Source organism: Chinchilla lanigera, unplaced genomic scaffold (assembly GCF_000276665.1).
Source record: "Chinchilla lanigera isolate Chin_1 unplaced genomic scaffold, ChiLan1.0 scaffold00015, whole genome shotgun sequence".
Classification (NCBI taxonomy): Eukaryota; Metazoa; Chordata; class Mammalia; order Rodentia; family Chinchillidae; genus Chinchilla; species Chinchilla lanigera.
This window is the reverse complement of record NW_004955416.1, coordinates 11,120,089-11,136,606: the sequence shown is the minus strand read 5'-3', so window position 1 is coordinate 11,136,606 and position 16,518 is coordinate 11,120,089. Positions and strand designations below refer to the sequence as shown.

General features: G+C 38.0%; 1 protein-coding gene across 3 annotated transcripts in view; it reads left to right on the top strand.

Moving 5' to 3' along the window:
• Spg11 (spastic paraplegia 11 (autosomal recessive)) overlaps window positions 1–16,518 on the top strand; it is an 84,031-nt gene that overhangs the window by 31,872 nt on the left and 35,641 nt on the right. For all 3 annotated transcript variants that reach the window (XM_005381419.2, XM_013512469.1, XM_005381422.2), the window contains exons 16-23: window positions 1,167–1,370; window positions 2,612–2,718; window positions 4,003–4,148; window positions 5,271–5,432; window positions 8,103–8,169; window positions 14,551–14,716; window positions 15,410–15,615; window positions 16,060–16,168. In XM_005381419.2, the coding sequence (XP_005381476.1) occupies window positions 1,167–1,370; window positions 2,612–2,718; window positions 4,003–4,148; window positions 5,271–5,432; window positions 8,103–8,169; window positions 14,551–14,716; window positions 15,410–15,615; window positions 16,060–16,168 (1,167 nt within the window). The remainder of the gene's footprint in view (window positions 1–1,166; window positions 1,371–2,611; window positions 2,719–4,002; window positions 4,149–5,270; window positions 5,433–8,102; window positions 8,170–14,550; window positions 14,717–15,409; window positions 15,616–16,059; window positions 16,169–16,518) is intronic.

The following is a 16,518-nucleotide window of genomic DNA, read 5'->3' as shown; positions in this document are numbered from 1 at the left end:
TTTTTTTTTTGAGACAAGGTCTTACTATGTGTTGTAAGCTGGCCTTGAACTCGCCTGTGTAGCCCAAGCTGGCCTCAAACTTTGGTGATCCTTCCGAGTGCTGGAATTATAGACATGCGCCACCGTGCTCAGCTGTTAAATTGAAAGGACATTATCACATACTACCTGCACTTAACATTACGTTGTAGTGAATAGGCTCTCAAATTGTAGATACAGGTTCTTCCCAAAATATTTTATGTAGAGCTGTTGTAGGTAGGGCTGTAAGGAACAAGTGGCCAGGGCTGAGGATCCCTTAGTGTCCTGTAATTATACCCACTCCTCTCCATATTATCCTGCATTCATGTGCTATAATAGCCTTGAACTTCAAAAGATTGCTGGATTCAGAGATAATGAGAGGGAAAATAGCTCTTGATAAGGAAGATTAATAACTTAAGTTTCTTATGCTTATTTTGTATGTACTTCTGTTTTGCTCGTCAGGGTGTGTTTTGTTGTCTTATCCAATTTAAAGATGTAGAGAGTCAAACCCAGAGAAGTTGAATGCTTTGCCCAAGCCATTTACTTACAGACTTGAATTTTTAATTTTCTATTCACTGTTCTTTTCATTGTATTACATGTTCTGTAATTATACAATGGCATAGTATGTAACAATGAAAACTAACTATAATTTGGGTGGTGGTCATGTGGTTTCTTTAAACTCATTTTTCTGTGCTCCTTTGTAATGTATATATGTGTTTATCAACACATTTTTTAAAAGTAATATTTAATTGCAAATTCCTATTGTCTAATAGTTGGTATGTTTAAAGTATTCTAACTTTTTAGTGACTTTGTTTGGATATTTTAGTGAATTTCTCAGTGGTCAGAGCTTTCAGTTTCAAGAGTTAATGGCCACACTGGGTTGTATGGTTCCAAACAAAAGCAAACCAAAAAATGGAGAGATGGTTAGTTTAGGTTTTTGACATTTCAAAGATAACCTGAAACTGTAATTACCTTTAAATACGGTATGGGTATACAAACCTTTATAGAAAACTAGCAAAATAAGTGTCTTAGAATATATTTATAGAGTAAGAATTGGCAGCCTTAATTTTAAAATATTTACTGTTTTGAGACTTACGCAATGAAAGTGATTTGGTCTGCTCTGATCCTAGCACTTCCTAATTTGCCAATAGGAATGGGACTTTTCTTGTATCTGAACTGGAAGACTTTGAACTCTTCCTCCTCCGACTGAGCCGAATTGGGGGTGTGATGCAAGGTACCCTTCCTGTTCAAAACTACAAGACCAAAGTGGGCTGGGATTTCCATTCTCACTTCATTCTTTACTGCCTAGAACATGGTTTGCAGCATCTTCTGTATGTCTATCTGGATCATTACAAGTGAGTACCGAGAGCTGACTTTCTTCTTTGCATACTGCTTGTAAACTGATGTTTAGGAAAATAATAAGCAGTCACATGAGGAATCATGCTCTTTTTGAAGTAGTTTCTCCCACTTCAACACATGGTAAATCTTTTAGTTCCATGCCACATTTAACTAAATGCATATGTGATTTTTTTTGTGATATTAATTCTGTAGCCTCTCGCTTAACTTTTTAAGCAGTGAAAGGCATACTTTTAAAAGTTTTGAAGAGAAGAAGATTATAAATGTTCACTTAGAGTTCTTTGATACTTTCATTGTGAAGAATGCTAATCAGGTTTGATTGCATAGTCACTTAAGAGTATATTAGATAAGCTCTAAAACTTTTCTATAGCTAGATGTACATCCCTGTATATCTAAGATCAACCTTCAGAATCCTATTTGGGTCCAGTGTTGATTGTTATTGAGTCAGTAGTAACGACAACAAATGTAGTCTGGAATATATCAGTGCTTCTACTGGTCTTCACACTAGACTAAGTGCCTTACGTGCGTCAACTGACCTAATCTTCACAAAAGCTCTGCAGAGCAGTTACTTCATCTCTATTTCACCAATGAAGAAACTGAGGCTTTGAGAAAGGCTAAGTCTGAGGCACATAGGAAGTAAGTGACACAGCCAGATGCTGTTTACTTTGACTCCAGAGCCCACATTTCTGTCCTGTTAGAGAACTTTCTTTTTAAATTCTGTGTAGTAAAGACTAGGAGTTTGAACAAAGAATATATTTCTGATTCATCTCATTGATGCTTAGATGTAGGAGTGTTTCTCCAAAACTACTGTGACAAGAGAACAAATTTAAAAGCCATATTTTAAAGTATCTGTTCTGAGCCTTAACTCATTTCTAGCCTCTCTGTAGTTGTGTAAAGGTTTTTAAAAAAAATCTCTTAAATTTGAAAATACTAAAAAGTTTATGTTGTTAAAAAAAAAAAGTAAAATATAAGGTATCTATTAATTTTTTACAGAGTTAGTAAAATTTCATCATGATGATAAGAAATGTCATGTCTAAATCTGGCTACAATTTCTCTATTTCCAGGCCATAAAGAACATGTGAAGTACTGTAGCATTAAGAGGGGGAGTATGTTGTGTTATTTCATTTTGTAATTTCAAGATTCGTTTTTCTGATGCTAGTTTTCACCAGAACAAAGAATGCTTGTAACCATCTTACTCTGTATTATATGTTAAAGAGAAAGGTTTTATATTTTAATACAGACTCAATCCTGAAAATTGTCCTTTTTTGGAAAAGAAAGAATTACATGAAGCTCATCCTTGGTTTGAATTTTTAGTTCAGTGTCGACAAGTTTCCAATAATTTGACAGGTAAGGGTATACTGTATTAAGTATAAGAATGTTTGGATAAATAACTGGTCTATTAAATGGCATTTAATTTATGAACTTGCTTAAATAAGTCATTTGATGGTAGTCAGATATCTGACTGTAACCCAGGACCACACGTTTCTTAAGCAGAAAACCAAAAACATTAGCCTCTTGCCCACTGTGAAAACCTAGACTTACAGTGGAGAACTTGCGTAGTCCTGTCTGCTTCTCCCACTTCTGCCTCAGACTTTATTGTCTTTGTGTTTCCAGCATCCTGCCAGGTTATCACAGGCTGAACTCCTGCTCTCATGTAGAGGAACACCTCTTTTACATGAGTAAGTGGCGCTTGTTCTGAATGATTTGTTTATTCATTCATGCAAGCAGCGCATGTTCTAGGCAGGGGCTGTACCATCAAGTTACACCCCTATCCCTGAATTTCTGGTAAGCGGCTCCAAATGGAATGGAAAGAAATCCATGGTATATGCAGAACTGTTGAGTCCTCTCTAGTGAAGGAGCTGATGTAGAGGCTTGTTCTGATTATAATCAGACAGAAAAGCCCTGTTACCTCTGAGGACTCATCTCAGAGTTAGGGAAAGCCTCCCAAGTGCTGGGATTACAGCCATGCACCACTTAAATATATTTTAACAGAAAACACATTTTTGCCCTTGTTTCAGATTAATTCCTTAATACCAGTAGGTTTCTGGAAATAAAAGTTACTGAGTCAAAGGCTGTACATATTTTGCAGGTTCTTGTCATAAGATCAGGTTGCTTTTCGTGAGGTAGTAATGTTTATCTGTAACTCAGTCTCTGCACATCCTGGCCAACTGTAATATTTAGTGGTCACTATTTTTAGTTACTACTTTGATATAGATGATAGCTAATTATTTAATTTTCATTTCTTTATTGCTAGTGAATTATATATTTTTATGTTAAGTATTTATATTTTCTTCTTTGTAAATTGTTTTATTTTATCCATTTACCTGTTAAGAGTCAAGTGTTTTTGGCGTTGATTTGTATGAGTTCTTTGTTGAGAGCATTGATTCTTAGATTATTTGTTGTAATTTTTCTCCTTAGTTCATTGTTACCTTCTAGTTTTCTTCATTTGAAGTCTTTACTTTCATGTGGATAGATCTTTCCTTTTTTGCCTTGTGATGTCTTTCTATTGCTTAAATTTAGAAGATTCTCCTTACTATGAATAGATTTTAAATTTACACTTTTCCCTCTGAATGATGTACTTCTTAATGATAACCCCTCTTAAGGAGAAAAACATACCCTTTTATCTTCCAGATCCCAAACTGATCTTCCAGGCTAGCCTTGCGAATGCTCAGATTTTGATTCCCACCAATCAGGCCAGTGTAAGCAGTATGCTATTGGAAGGACATACCCTCCTGGCCCTTGCTACTACAATGTATGCTCCTGGGGGTGCGAGCCAGGTGTGGACAATGCTTTTACCTATTACAACAAAATAGGAATGATTTTAAATTTAGTAGGAATATCTATGGATTGTATAGATCTCCATTGACATTAAAATATAATCACTTTTAAGTTTTATATTAAAGAGAACAAAATGGATAAATTTTTAAGCTTTGTATCATATCCTGATTTGAAGGAAAACTACTGTGTTGTACAGAGATACTTTCTTCCTATTAGTGTGTTTTTTGTAACTCCAGGTTAGTTTACAGGTTAAAGTCAGGATCCTAGTACTTCTGGGCATAAATATATTTTAGGTTTGTGACTTGGGAGTTATTTTCTGCTAGTTGACCTTCTAGAGAGGTAAAAATTAATTAATCAGTGCATAATCTTTAGTTACTCATATAAACTCTTTTGAAGGATCTATTGGAAATTTGCTTATTTTTGCTTTTTGAATGTATAGTGTGCCTGCTCAGAGGGAACTTAATGCTGTTAAACATATAGTAATCTTCAAAAGTTTTTTACTGATACTAGCTTAATTTAATACTGTCTCTTTTAGATAGTGCAGTGTACTTCTGTGGCTAAGTTATTTGCTCCCCTGTTTTTAATCATTTCTCAGAAATTAGTAATAGAATAACTTTAGAGCTGAGGAGGAACCTGGGAGTCATCTACTCTAGTAGTTTTCTAATCTTTTAAGGTATTTACTATTTGATATTCAATTTAAATATTTTAAACATAACAGTAGAACTTTTTTCCAAGCAACATACAGTTTGAATACAACTAATCCAGCTCAGCTTTCTAGTATTGCAGATGAGGACATATCAAGCCTGGCCTTAAATAACTAATCCAGTGTCAAACGGCTAGTTTGTCTTAGAACCAGAACTAGAATTGTTACTGTTATTTAACCTATGACTATTTTTGGGTGAGGGATACTGGGAATCAAACTCAGGACCTCACACTTGCCAGGCAGGCACTGCGCCACTGAACTAAATCTCTGGCCCCTTATGACTATTTTTAACAATGCTCTTTTCACTGCTGCATATTCTCTCAAGCTAGTCTTTTCACAGGGTTCTTGTGAAAAAGAGGTAGAAATTTTGAGGAGAGAAAAATGTTATTCTATATCTGTTATGTATCTGATTACCTAGGTTGTTCAGAATGAAGAAAATGAGAACTGTTTGAAGAAAGTGGATCCCCAACTGCTGAAGATGGCCTTAACTCCTTACCCAAAGTTAAAAGCTGCTCTCTTCCCACAGTGCACTGTTCCCAGTGTCCTGCCACCTGACATTACACTCTACCACCTCATTCAGGTACAGTAGTTAAGTGTATCAGTCATGATTCAGGTGCCAAATCAGAAAACACTGCCCCTTCCAAATGGAGGGCTTTCAGCATAGGGAATTGTTTACACATGGTGAGGCAGAATGAAGAAACGAAATGTGGCAGTCAGACCACCCAGGAATCAGCAAAGGAAGAACCCTTCAGCATCTCTAAGGCCGTAGAATAAGGTAGCAGTGTTGTCAGAACACAGAAGCTGGAGTCATCTCTGGGAACTAAACTTAAAACAAGGACGCTTAAGGGAGCTGGGAGTGTAGAGGGATGAAACTAGAAACTTGGAGGAGAGGTCTGCAGAAAGCAAAGCCAGCTGAAAGTGTCTTGGTCTCTTTCCTCTTCCCACCTTGAATCTCCCCTAGTCTCGTTCATGGCTGTACTTACCTGGTAGCCATACAGCAACGATGCTTGGGAAATGTAGTTCCTTACAGTACAAAGCAGAGCAAGGGAAGAATGGAAACAGATGAGATAAAGAGAGTTGACCAGGATTCCTGTCCATTGCTTGCGTCAAAATCTATTCCATTCTACCACTGATAACCTCCGAGGATCTCATCTCGGTGAGATCCTGCTTGGGCTGCTCAATTCTTGGGTCCTGGTAATGAATCAGTGCTTCTTAATTTTTTTCAGTACCCAGAGCTTCTTAAGAATGTGAGAGAGCTATGAACCTTGTACTGAGAAAAAATTACAGAGAAGCACATAGTTTTGTTTATATTTCTCTTTTATAGAACGTGTGGTACATAATGGTTACATACCTTATGTCAAGTTAGTATATCTACATAGTACATCTTAATTCCTGATTTCATCCCCTTTTCCTTCCCTCCTCCCCACTTCCCCCATCCCTTAATTCCTTTCCCTTTTTTTGGTATATATTTGAAGTACATAATGTTTACATTGCTGTGTGAAGTTGGTACATGCACATGATGCATCTTGATTCCTTTTTTCATCCCCTGAACTTCTACCCTTCCTCTGTCTCTTGATCCCCCTCCCCTTTAAGAAAGCTCTGTGCCCCTACTTCCTGTGATCTTTCATTTTGCTCTTTATTTATTCTGTGAGTTAATTTTGTTTATATTTCAAAGGAGTGGGCAGACTCCCTGAAGTCTTGATTCTGGGAACTCAGTACCTTTTGCTCATTTCGCAGTTGCAAAGGCTTTTCTGTTTTGTTTTGTTTTACACGTAGTCTCACGTAGTATCTTCAATCCAACATAAGCTCCATAATTCTATAAAGATACCAAGTTACTCTCCCTCTAATGTGAACAATTCTTGGGCTGCTCAGAGTCTGACCTGCTGACTAGTTCTGATCTGTGAGAACTGACCTTGTGCCAGAATGTAGTCTGTTATATCACCAAGCGCACTGTCTAGTTCATAGGTTTTTGTGTAGCAAGAATTTCCTAAAGAAGGAAGCAGAGTGCTGGACCGGCACTCTGGTGCAGGGATCTTACTTGCTGCAGACCAGCACTCCAAGTAACTCTGGTGTAAACTGAGTGGATTGTATGAAAGCCTATTTCTCTACATAAAGTGGTACGAATCAGCTTCAGATATACATGGTTTCACTTTGTTCTTTATTGTGTTTTCAAGTTGATTGTGCTGTTATTTTATAAAAATTATTTAGGGAAATTATTTCTTCTTTAATATAGCATAAATTCTCCCATAGCCATTGAATCCAGACTTGATAGCTTTTTTTCCCCCCTCACCTTCCCATCATCTGTTCCTAGGCTTTGCTAAATCTTCGGCTTCACAGATTCCAAACAGCAACCTTTCCCTTTTGCCAACCCTTTCTGACTTGACTTTAGTCCACCATTTTTTCTTTGGTAATGTTTTTGGTTACCACATTCTTCCAGCTATCTTGGTCTTTCCTTTTCGTCCTTGCCCTTAATTTTTCTCATGTTTACAAAGTAACATTTTCAAGCCTTTTGGTTCCAAGAGCATATTTAAGCCAAGCATGGTGGCACATGCCTGTAATCCCAGCACTCGGGAGGCTGAGGCAGGAGGATCGTGGCGAGTTTGAGGCCAGCTTGGGCTACAAAGTGAGCTCAAGGCCAGCTTGAACTGCATAGCGAGACCCTGTCTAAAAAACACAAAAAAAAGAAAGGAAAAAAAAGTGTGTCTTATGTTATAATTGATTCTATTTTTACCAAAAGAAAATACGTGAGTCTTTAAAAGAATGTATCTATTAAAGTAGAAATTGTTGTTTTGTTTTTAGTTGTGTTCAAAGAATTAATGTTCAGAGAGATAAAGTTTATGTTATGATATGTATGATATGTAATGATATGTTATGACATGATGCTGGGGATTGAACCAGGGTCTTGCACATGCTGGGTAAGTGCTCTTATCTCTGAGTTATACCTCAGCCCAGCTTAAGTTTTTAAATTGCCCTGGCAATCAAATGTGGTGGTACACTCCTGTAATCCTAGCACTCTGGGAAGCTGAGGCAGGAGGACTACATGTTTGAGCCCAGCCTAGGCGACTTAGTGAGACCCTCACTCAAAAAAAAATTTAGAGGGAGGGGATGCTGGGGATATACAAGTTCAATCTCTAGTAACAGAAAAAAAAATGGTTTAGAGAAGCAGATTCCCTATGAAGGCTTTTCATGCATTTTGTTTACTTGTCTTAGAATCAATAAGAATGTGGCTCTGACTTTTTTTTTTTCCCAGTCATTATCACCCTTTGATCCCAGCAGATTGTTTGGCTGGCAGTCAGCCAATACACTAGCAATAGGAGGTAAGTCAATATGGGTATTTCTTACTTTAGAAATATTTAGTAGTATTGATGTTAAAAGTTAATAAAGCCAATTCATTTTTTACCTGCTTTCTATTTTAAAAATACAGAAATTGGGTATGAGTATGCATACCTACAATCCCAATACTCAGGAGGCCTACACAAAAGGAAATAAATTTGAGCAGCTTACAAGACCCTGTCTTAAAATCAAAAATTAAAAAAAGAGCTGTAGCTTAGTATGATGGTCCTGGGTTCAAGCCCCAGTACTACCCAACCCTCCCAAAAAATACACTTGCTAGGAGACTAATTGAAAACAAATTATGAGTTAAAAGTCAGTGTATTATATCAGAGCTTTAGTAAATTCTAGTTCTACTATATAAGAGCTCTGTGAGCTTAGGCAAGTGGTTTAACCTTTCTTTAGTTCCCTATAAAATAAGTTTAATAATAGTGCTCACCTCATGTGTTAGTGTGAGAATGAAAAAAGACAAGGAAACTATAAAACTGTCTGTACTAAGCACCAGACACACACATACTGCCTTTGTGTAGACCATGAAAATTTCTGAGTTTCATGCTGTTCTTAAAACTTAGCCTTTTCTGTTTCTTTTACCTTTGCATTTAGGGCTTAAATTTAGCTTTTTCTGTTTTTCTTTTACCTTTGCATTTATACCATATTCCCTCTGATAGCTGTCTGTATTACTAAGGATGAAAATATTTCATAAGTATTTGACATCAGATGTGTGAATGTCTATCAGTGTAGCTTGTCAAATGTATTGACATATGTAAAAATGAGTTTTCTTTCCCTTTTTTGTGGTATTGGGGATTGAACCTAGGGGAGCTAGATGACTGAGCTACATTTCTACACCTTTTTAGTTTAGGTTTTGTTTTGTTTTGTTTTGTTTTTTGTTTTTTGTTTTTCTCCGGTACCGGGAACCGAACTCACGACCTTGCGCTTGCCAGGCAGGCGCTTTGCTGCTGAGCTAAATCCCCAGCCCCTAGTTTTTTTTTTTTTTTTTTTTTTGGTACCAGGAATTAAGCTCAGGACCTTGTACTTGCCAGGCAGGCTGCTGAGCTATATGCCTGGCCCTAGTTTTTTATTTTGAAACAAAGTCTTGCTAAGTTACCCAGGCATCCTTGATCACAGTCTTCTTGCCTCAGCCTCCTGAGTAGCCGGGATTTGGGGCATGCACTATACCCAGCTTTTTCTTTTGTGTTTTTGAGGTGGGGTCTTGCTCTGTTGCCTGAATTAGCCTGAAACTTGTGATTTTCCCACCTCAGCCTCCCAAATAGCAGGAATTACAGGCATGGGCCACCATGCTTGGCTCAAAATTAGTTTTCTAATATATCTGTTTGTGTAAGTTTTTATCTGATACACTGAATTTACCTACACCCAGAGTCCAGTGCAGTACCAGGCCTACAACAGATGTTCAGTGTTTGTTGAGGGCTCAAAACAGTAGTACTTACTGCATGATGAAATAAAAACACCCTTTCTAACTTATTAGAGTCATGTTTTAATGGCTCCGGCTACATCACTTAGCCAGTAAGAATCTTGACCACCTCTGCGATATTAAACTTGCCTCATTTTTAGAAGTTTATGAAGTACTTGAAGAGATAAGGTACAAAATAAATAGAATAGTTGCTGTGAAAACATAATACATAGTTATATAATTGGAGAGTTGAGTTGAGTTAGAATGTTCACTTCTTTTTTTGATGTGGATTTACCACTGAATGGCGATGTACAAAAACTGTGTGGTGACTTGGCTTTTGTAGCAGGTAGAATTTTCCCGGTACACAGTCTCCACAGTAGGCTCCATCTGCAAAAAAATCAAAATTATTTGAATAAAAGTCTCGTTTACTTATTCTACAACTGTCAGTACTGTACACTTTACACGGTCAATATTTAATGAACAAATAGTTTTATATATAGTAATAAGCTACTGAAGTCACTCCGGTCTCAGAATACAAATAGGACATGTGACTTCTTAATCTCAAAGAGCGGTACTTTAGAGTAGAGCTTTGTGAGATGACAGATAACGCTAAGGTCTCCAATCCTTTTTCTGTTTTCTTTAGGAGCCAAGAGAATGTGCAAATTCCTTGAAATTCCATGAGGAAATTAGGCTTTATTCCAGGGATAAACTTTGAACTTTGAAATATTTTCCAGAACTGGTTTTTGGAACAAGTTTCACACGTTATTTTATCTCCTTCTGTTCCCCTATGGGCAGGAAGTGGTTAAGAGGCAGTTAAAGATGAGGGCTTGGTGGGAGTGGCTGTTCCGTGCTGTTTGTGGCCAAGTGTCTTCTGACTCTTGAGTTTCTCTACAAAGAAAAACTATTTTCCTGCTATTTTTAAAAGATCCTTTTGCAGATTAGTAAGAGTTTTGTAGCTAAAGAGTTAGTGCCACCAGGCAAGCATGAGGTCCTGAGTTCGATTCCAGTACCCAAAAAAACAAACAACAACAAGAGTTATTGCTATTGTGAAATTAAAGGATCAAATACAGTACGAACAGAGCTACAAAGATGGTTCAACATGCACAAATTAATCAGTATCATATACCATGTTAACAGAATGAAGGACAAAAACCATACAATAACAGCAGTAGATGCAAAAAAAATGTGATGAAACTCAGCATCCTTTCATGATAAAAATTCGAATTAAGTATTGAAGGAATGACAAGCCCTCAACTAATGTCAGTAGTAACAGTTGAAAACTTTTCTAAGATGGGGAACAACACAAGGATGTCCATTCACCACATAATACTGGAAATCCTAGCTAGAACATTTAGGCAAGAAAAAGAAACACAGGGTGACTGAATCAGAAAGGAAGTTCAGTTGTCACTGTGTATAGATGATAGGATTTTGTGTACTGAAAATCCTCTGAAAAACACCAACTGTTAAAACTAGGAAATGAGTTCAGTAAAGTTATAGGTCATTGTACAAAAATAGTAGTGTTAACAAAAAAAGAAACCAACATAAAGACAAAAAGATAGTAGTGTTTCTGTATACTAACAATGAATAATCTGAAAAAGAAATCAAAACAATCCCATTTATAGTAGCATTCAGAAATTTAGGAATAAGCTCGAGGTGAAAGATAGTTGTATTAGGCCATAAAACATTGGTGAAAGGAATGGAAGACATAAATAAATGGATGTGTTCATGGATTGAAAGAATATTATCCAAATGTTCATACTATCCAAAGCAATCTATAGATTCAGTGAGATCCTTGTCAAAATTCCAGTGATGTTTTTCACAGATATGGAAGAAACAGTCTTAAAATTTATATGACCTCCAGAAAGCTACAGCAAGCCTGAGCAAAAAGGCTGGAAGCGTCACAATACCTGACCTTAAAACCTGAAAAGCTGTACTAATCAAGACTGTGGTAACGATATAAAAACAGATACATAGAGAGAGAACAGAATAGAGAACCCAGAAGGAAACTCCCTCTCATTTGGTCAACTAATTTTCATCAAAGGTACTAAGAGTATACCATAGGGAAACAACTGTCTCCTCAATAAATGATGCTGGGAGAGCTGGCTATTCACATACAAAAGAATGAAACTGTACCCTATAGCCACACATAAAAATAAAATTGGATTAAAGACTTAAATGTAAGACCTAAGACTGTAAAACCCCTTGGAAGAAAACATGGGAAGGTGTCTTGACATAGGTCTTGGCAATTAGTATTTTGGAGGAGCGCCAAAAGCTCAGGCAACAAGAGCAAAAATAAGTGGACAAACAAAAAGTTTCTGCTCTGCAAAAGAAACAGCTGGTAAAATGAAAAGCATCTACAGACTGGAAGCAAATAATTGCAAACCCCAGGCCTAATAAGAGGTCAGTATCCAGAATATATAAGGAGCTCACATAACTCAGTAGCAAGACAGTAATTCAATTAAAAATAAGCAAAAGTCCTGAATAGATTTTTTTTTTGCTGCAGAAGGCTTCAAAGTGGCCAAATGTATATGAAAAAGTCTTGTATATCACTGAGTACCAGGGAGTTGCAAATCAAAACCACAATGAAACAGCATTTCGCATCCCCTAGGATGGCTTTGGTAACAAAAACAAGATTGTAAGTGTGAGAAAGGATGTCAGGGAAAGAGAGCCCTTGTACAGTCTGGGGAGTGTAGATTGATGGCAGCCACTGTGGAAAACATGTGGAGGGTCCTAAAGAAGTTACACATGGGACCACCACATGACCCACCAATCCCTCTTCTGGGTATATGCGCAAAGGAAATGAAACTACCGTTACATGAAGACATCTGCACAGCCATGTTTATGGCAGCATTATGCACAGTAGTGAACATATAGAAACAAACAGGTATCCATTGGCAGATGAGTGGATAGAGGTATTACAATATATAAATACTGTGCTTACTTTGGCAGCACATGTACAATACATAAATGTTTCCACATACGTACATAATAGAATGTTGTCCAGCATTAAAAAGAGATCCTGCCATTTGCAGCAACATGGGTAAAACTAGAGGGCATTCTGCTAAGGGAAATAGGCCAGATTCAGAAAGACAGATGATGTGTGATATAGTACATGTAGTATCTGAAGCGGGAGGAGAAACAGCAGGCACGGTGGCACACGTCTGTCATCCCTGCATTTCGGGAGACTATAGCAGGAGGATTGCAAGTTTGATCCTAGCCTGGGCAACTTAGTAGAATCCTGTCTCAAAAAAAGGGCAAAGGCCCTGGGTTCAATATCCGGTACTGCCTTCCCCAAATCAAATACATAATAACAGAGCAGAATGGTAATTATTGGCAGTGGGGAACAAGAAGACATAAGCCAAAGAGTACAAAGCTACAGTTATATGGGATGAAGACGTTTAGAGGTACAATTAAATGTACATGATGATAATTATGTGTAGTGGTGAATTGCCAGGAGAATAGATTTTAAATAGTCTTAACTACCCAGAGAAAGAAAAGTAAGTATATGTGATGTTGGATTTGCTTGACTGTAGAAGTCATTAGAACAAGTATATCAAAATATTGTGTTGTATTCTTTAAATATGTAAATTTTTAGAAAGTGAAATAAATTGTCCAGGTTCACACAGCTAGGATACTCAAGATCAGGAGTCAAGCATATTCTTTTATTACTCAAAGGCCTATTAACACTGAGACACTACACCTACCGTACTAGAGCTTCTTCCTACCCCTGGAAACAGTATAATAATTGCCCTCAGGAGTCACTTCTGGGTATGCTTTTTCCTGTTTCCAGTTTGTGCTCCTCATTTGGTTTAGGGATACCCCAGACAGTTGATTTTTCCCCTCAGTCACATCTAAGCATCAGTAACCATAGTGTCTTGGTTATTTTTCTCTTGATGCTGAGACAAAATACCTGATGTCCAAAATTAAGGAAGGAAAGGTTTATTTAGCTCACAGTTCATGGAGGTTTCAGTCCATACTTGGCTGGCTCCAAGGCAGGGTGCCACACGACAGAGGACATCCATTTGTGGTGGCGGAAGATAGCGCAAAAGCAGCAAGAGCAAAAGGGAGGAGCAGTGGCAAGCACCCTCTTTTCCTACCTTCCATTGTATGCAAACTACCCACCTCAGAGCAGGTGTAGCACTCACATCTATAATTCCAACATTGGACCATGAACCAGTCATAAACTCTAGAAGCCTGTCCCTTGACTGCATGAGGATTTGGGGGGACATGCAGACACAAACCGTAACACATAGATAGGACTGCAAGCAGGAAGTCCAGATATCCCTGTGCATGCCTGGAAATCATTGACCCTTATTCCATTGGCAGCCAGCCTCTACTAGACCATAGTCACCGCTGTCATTCAGCACAGCTTTCATAGGAGAAAGAGTCCTTTAATAGAAAAAAAAAAAAAAAATCCGTGGAGCACTTAAGGTGCGTGGCCCTCAGAGGTCATTTAACCCAGTGTGCTCATTTTACTGTGAAGAACAGAAGTCTAAAGAGGAGAGGAGATCCAGCCAAAGCACTTAGTGGGTTTGAAACAGTAGTGTGCTAATGGCAGATACTAAGAGTCTCTAGGAAGAAAAAGAAGGGGAAAAGGCAACCAAAGTCACAGGAAGGTGGCCAATACCTATAATGCCAGCATTCAGGAGGCTGAGGTAGAAGGATCACAAGTTCATTCCCAGCTTGGACCACACAGTGAGACCCTGTCTCAGAAAACTAAAAACAAATAAAATTTAAGTATGTTCAATATAAAGAGCACAAATGAAGGCTACCTGTACACTTAAGTGAAATAAACAACTATATTTTGATAGGTTCAAAGAGATAAACTGCATTATGGTACAAAATGATTGTAGAAACCAACAAATTTTTTACCATTGAAGAGTTAAGCTTTCCATATGCAAATCTGAAATTAACTATCATAAGGTGCAGAAGGTTAATGCTGCTCTGCTTTCTCCCCTAGATGCGCTGAGTCATCTTCCACATTTCTCTAGCCCTGGTCTGGTGAATAAATATGCTGTAATGGAACGTCTGAATTTCACGTATTATTTACATCACGGGCGCCCATCATTTGCATTTGGTACTTTTCTGGTCCAGGAATTAACCAAAAGCAAAACTCCCAAGAAGCTGTGAGTACTTAAAACCTAAGTTGGCACTGTTTTTCATTTGTGCTATTTTATAATTATCAAAATAATGCATTTTTTATGATAAAATAGTCATAGTTCAGAGAAGTGAGAATGAAAGACAAAAGTCTTGTGAGTCTCTTATTTTCATTCTACATAATAAACATGGTTGAAAACATCTTGCGCATCTTTCTAAATTTGTTCACACATAAAAGTAAATTTTGTACATTAAGGAGTCAAATTTAAGTGGTATTAATCATGTTGGTAGTTCTTTTTTTTTTTTTTTGTTTTTCTCTGGTACCGGGAACCGAACTCACGACCTTGCGCTTGCCAGGCAGGCGCTTTGCCGCTGAGCTAAATCCCCAGCCCATGTTGGTAGTTTCTGTATGTACTCAGAATTGATAAAGACAAGTTGCTTTTTGAAGTTCTACCCTATACCTCCTGGGTGACGTTGGAAGCGAGTAGTGTAGGCTATGAGAAGGTGCTTTAAGAGAAGGTCAAAGAGGCTGTGGAGCCCGAAAACAACCAGAAAGCTACCTAGGACCCAAATGGATGTGTGCAAGGGGTGCAGAAGGAAAGTGGGAGGGAGTGAAAAATCACATGTCCGGCTCTCCATGTACCACTGATGTAATGCCATGTGCTCTTCCTGGTGAGAAAAGTTTTATACGCTGATGTGATTTTGATTCCTTTCTTTTTCAGGATCCAGCAAGCAGGCAAGGAAGCCTATGTCTTAGGACTCTCTTCTTTCCACATACCTTCCATAGGAGCTGCCTGTGTTTGTTTCCTAGAATTACTCGGCCTTGACAGCCTCAAGCTCAGAGTTGATATGAAAGTGGCCAATATAATTTTGAACTACAAGTGTAGAAATGAAGATGCTCAGTACAGCTTTATCCGAGAGTCTTTAGGTACAGCACTTGTGCTTTATGTGGCTTGTTTTGTTAGAGGAGAAGAGCTGAACAGATCTAAAGCATTGAATTGTGAGCATTTGGGACGGAACAATTATCTTCCTGGGTTTTTTGCATCGCTGGGGATTAGATGTGGAGCTTCATGCATGATGGGCATGATGCTGTACCACAGAGCTACATCCCCAGCTACCATGGATGTGTTCTTTATCTCACTTTCTTGGGCATTTTAATTGGGTCCCGAAATGGCCCTGGACCATATTATTCAAATAGAAATGCCCAGGTCCTGGCTTTTTCTCTTGACCGTAAATACATGGATGCAGTTGTGTTTGAGGCAGGGTCATGTTCTTGCTCAGGCCAGTCTCAAACCCCTGGGCTCTAGTGATTATCCTTCCTCAGCCCCTGCCACCTTGCCCAGCTCATACTTTTTGTTCATGCTTCTTATAGCTGAGAAACTGTCTAAACTGGCAGATGATGAAAAGGCAACCACAGAAGAATTGCTTGTTCTCCTAGAAGAAGGTACATGGAATAGCATTCAGCACCAGGAAATAAAGAGGTTTGTGAGCTTCAGTCCCAGCCTCTTTTTTTAGTGAGCTGCTTTTGCTAACCTGTGTTGGGCTAGTCTTTTCTTCTAGCACCTCTGGCTTTCACCAAAATCCCCCTAGACCTGATCTTACTTATCCAGCATAGAGCAGACACTAAATAAGTGGAACTTTAAAAAACTATGCCTTGCCAATAGTGATTTCCTTTTTAGAAATAGTCTAAGAGATGGAGAGGAGCTTTGATTGTCAGGTACACAAGTGTTCTAAGTGTTACATGTTGAAGTGGTTCCAGAAGATGTGGGGGCAAGTCTCACAAAAGTAGATTTTAAATATTGCCCTTAATCTTTTTTTTTTTTTTTTTTTT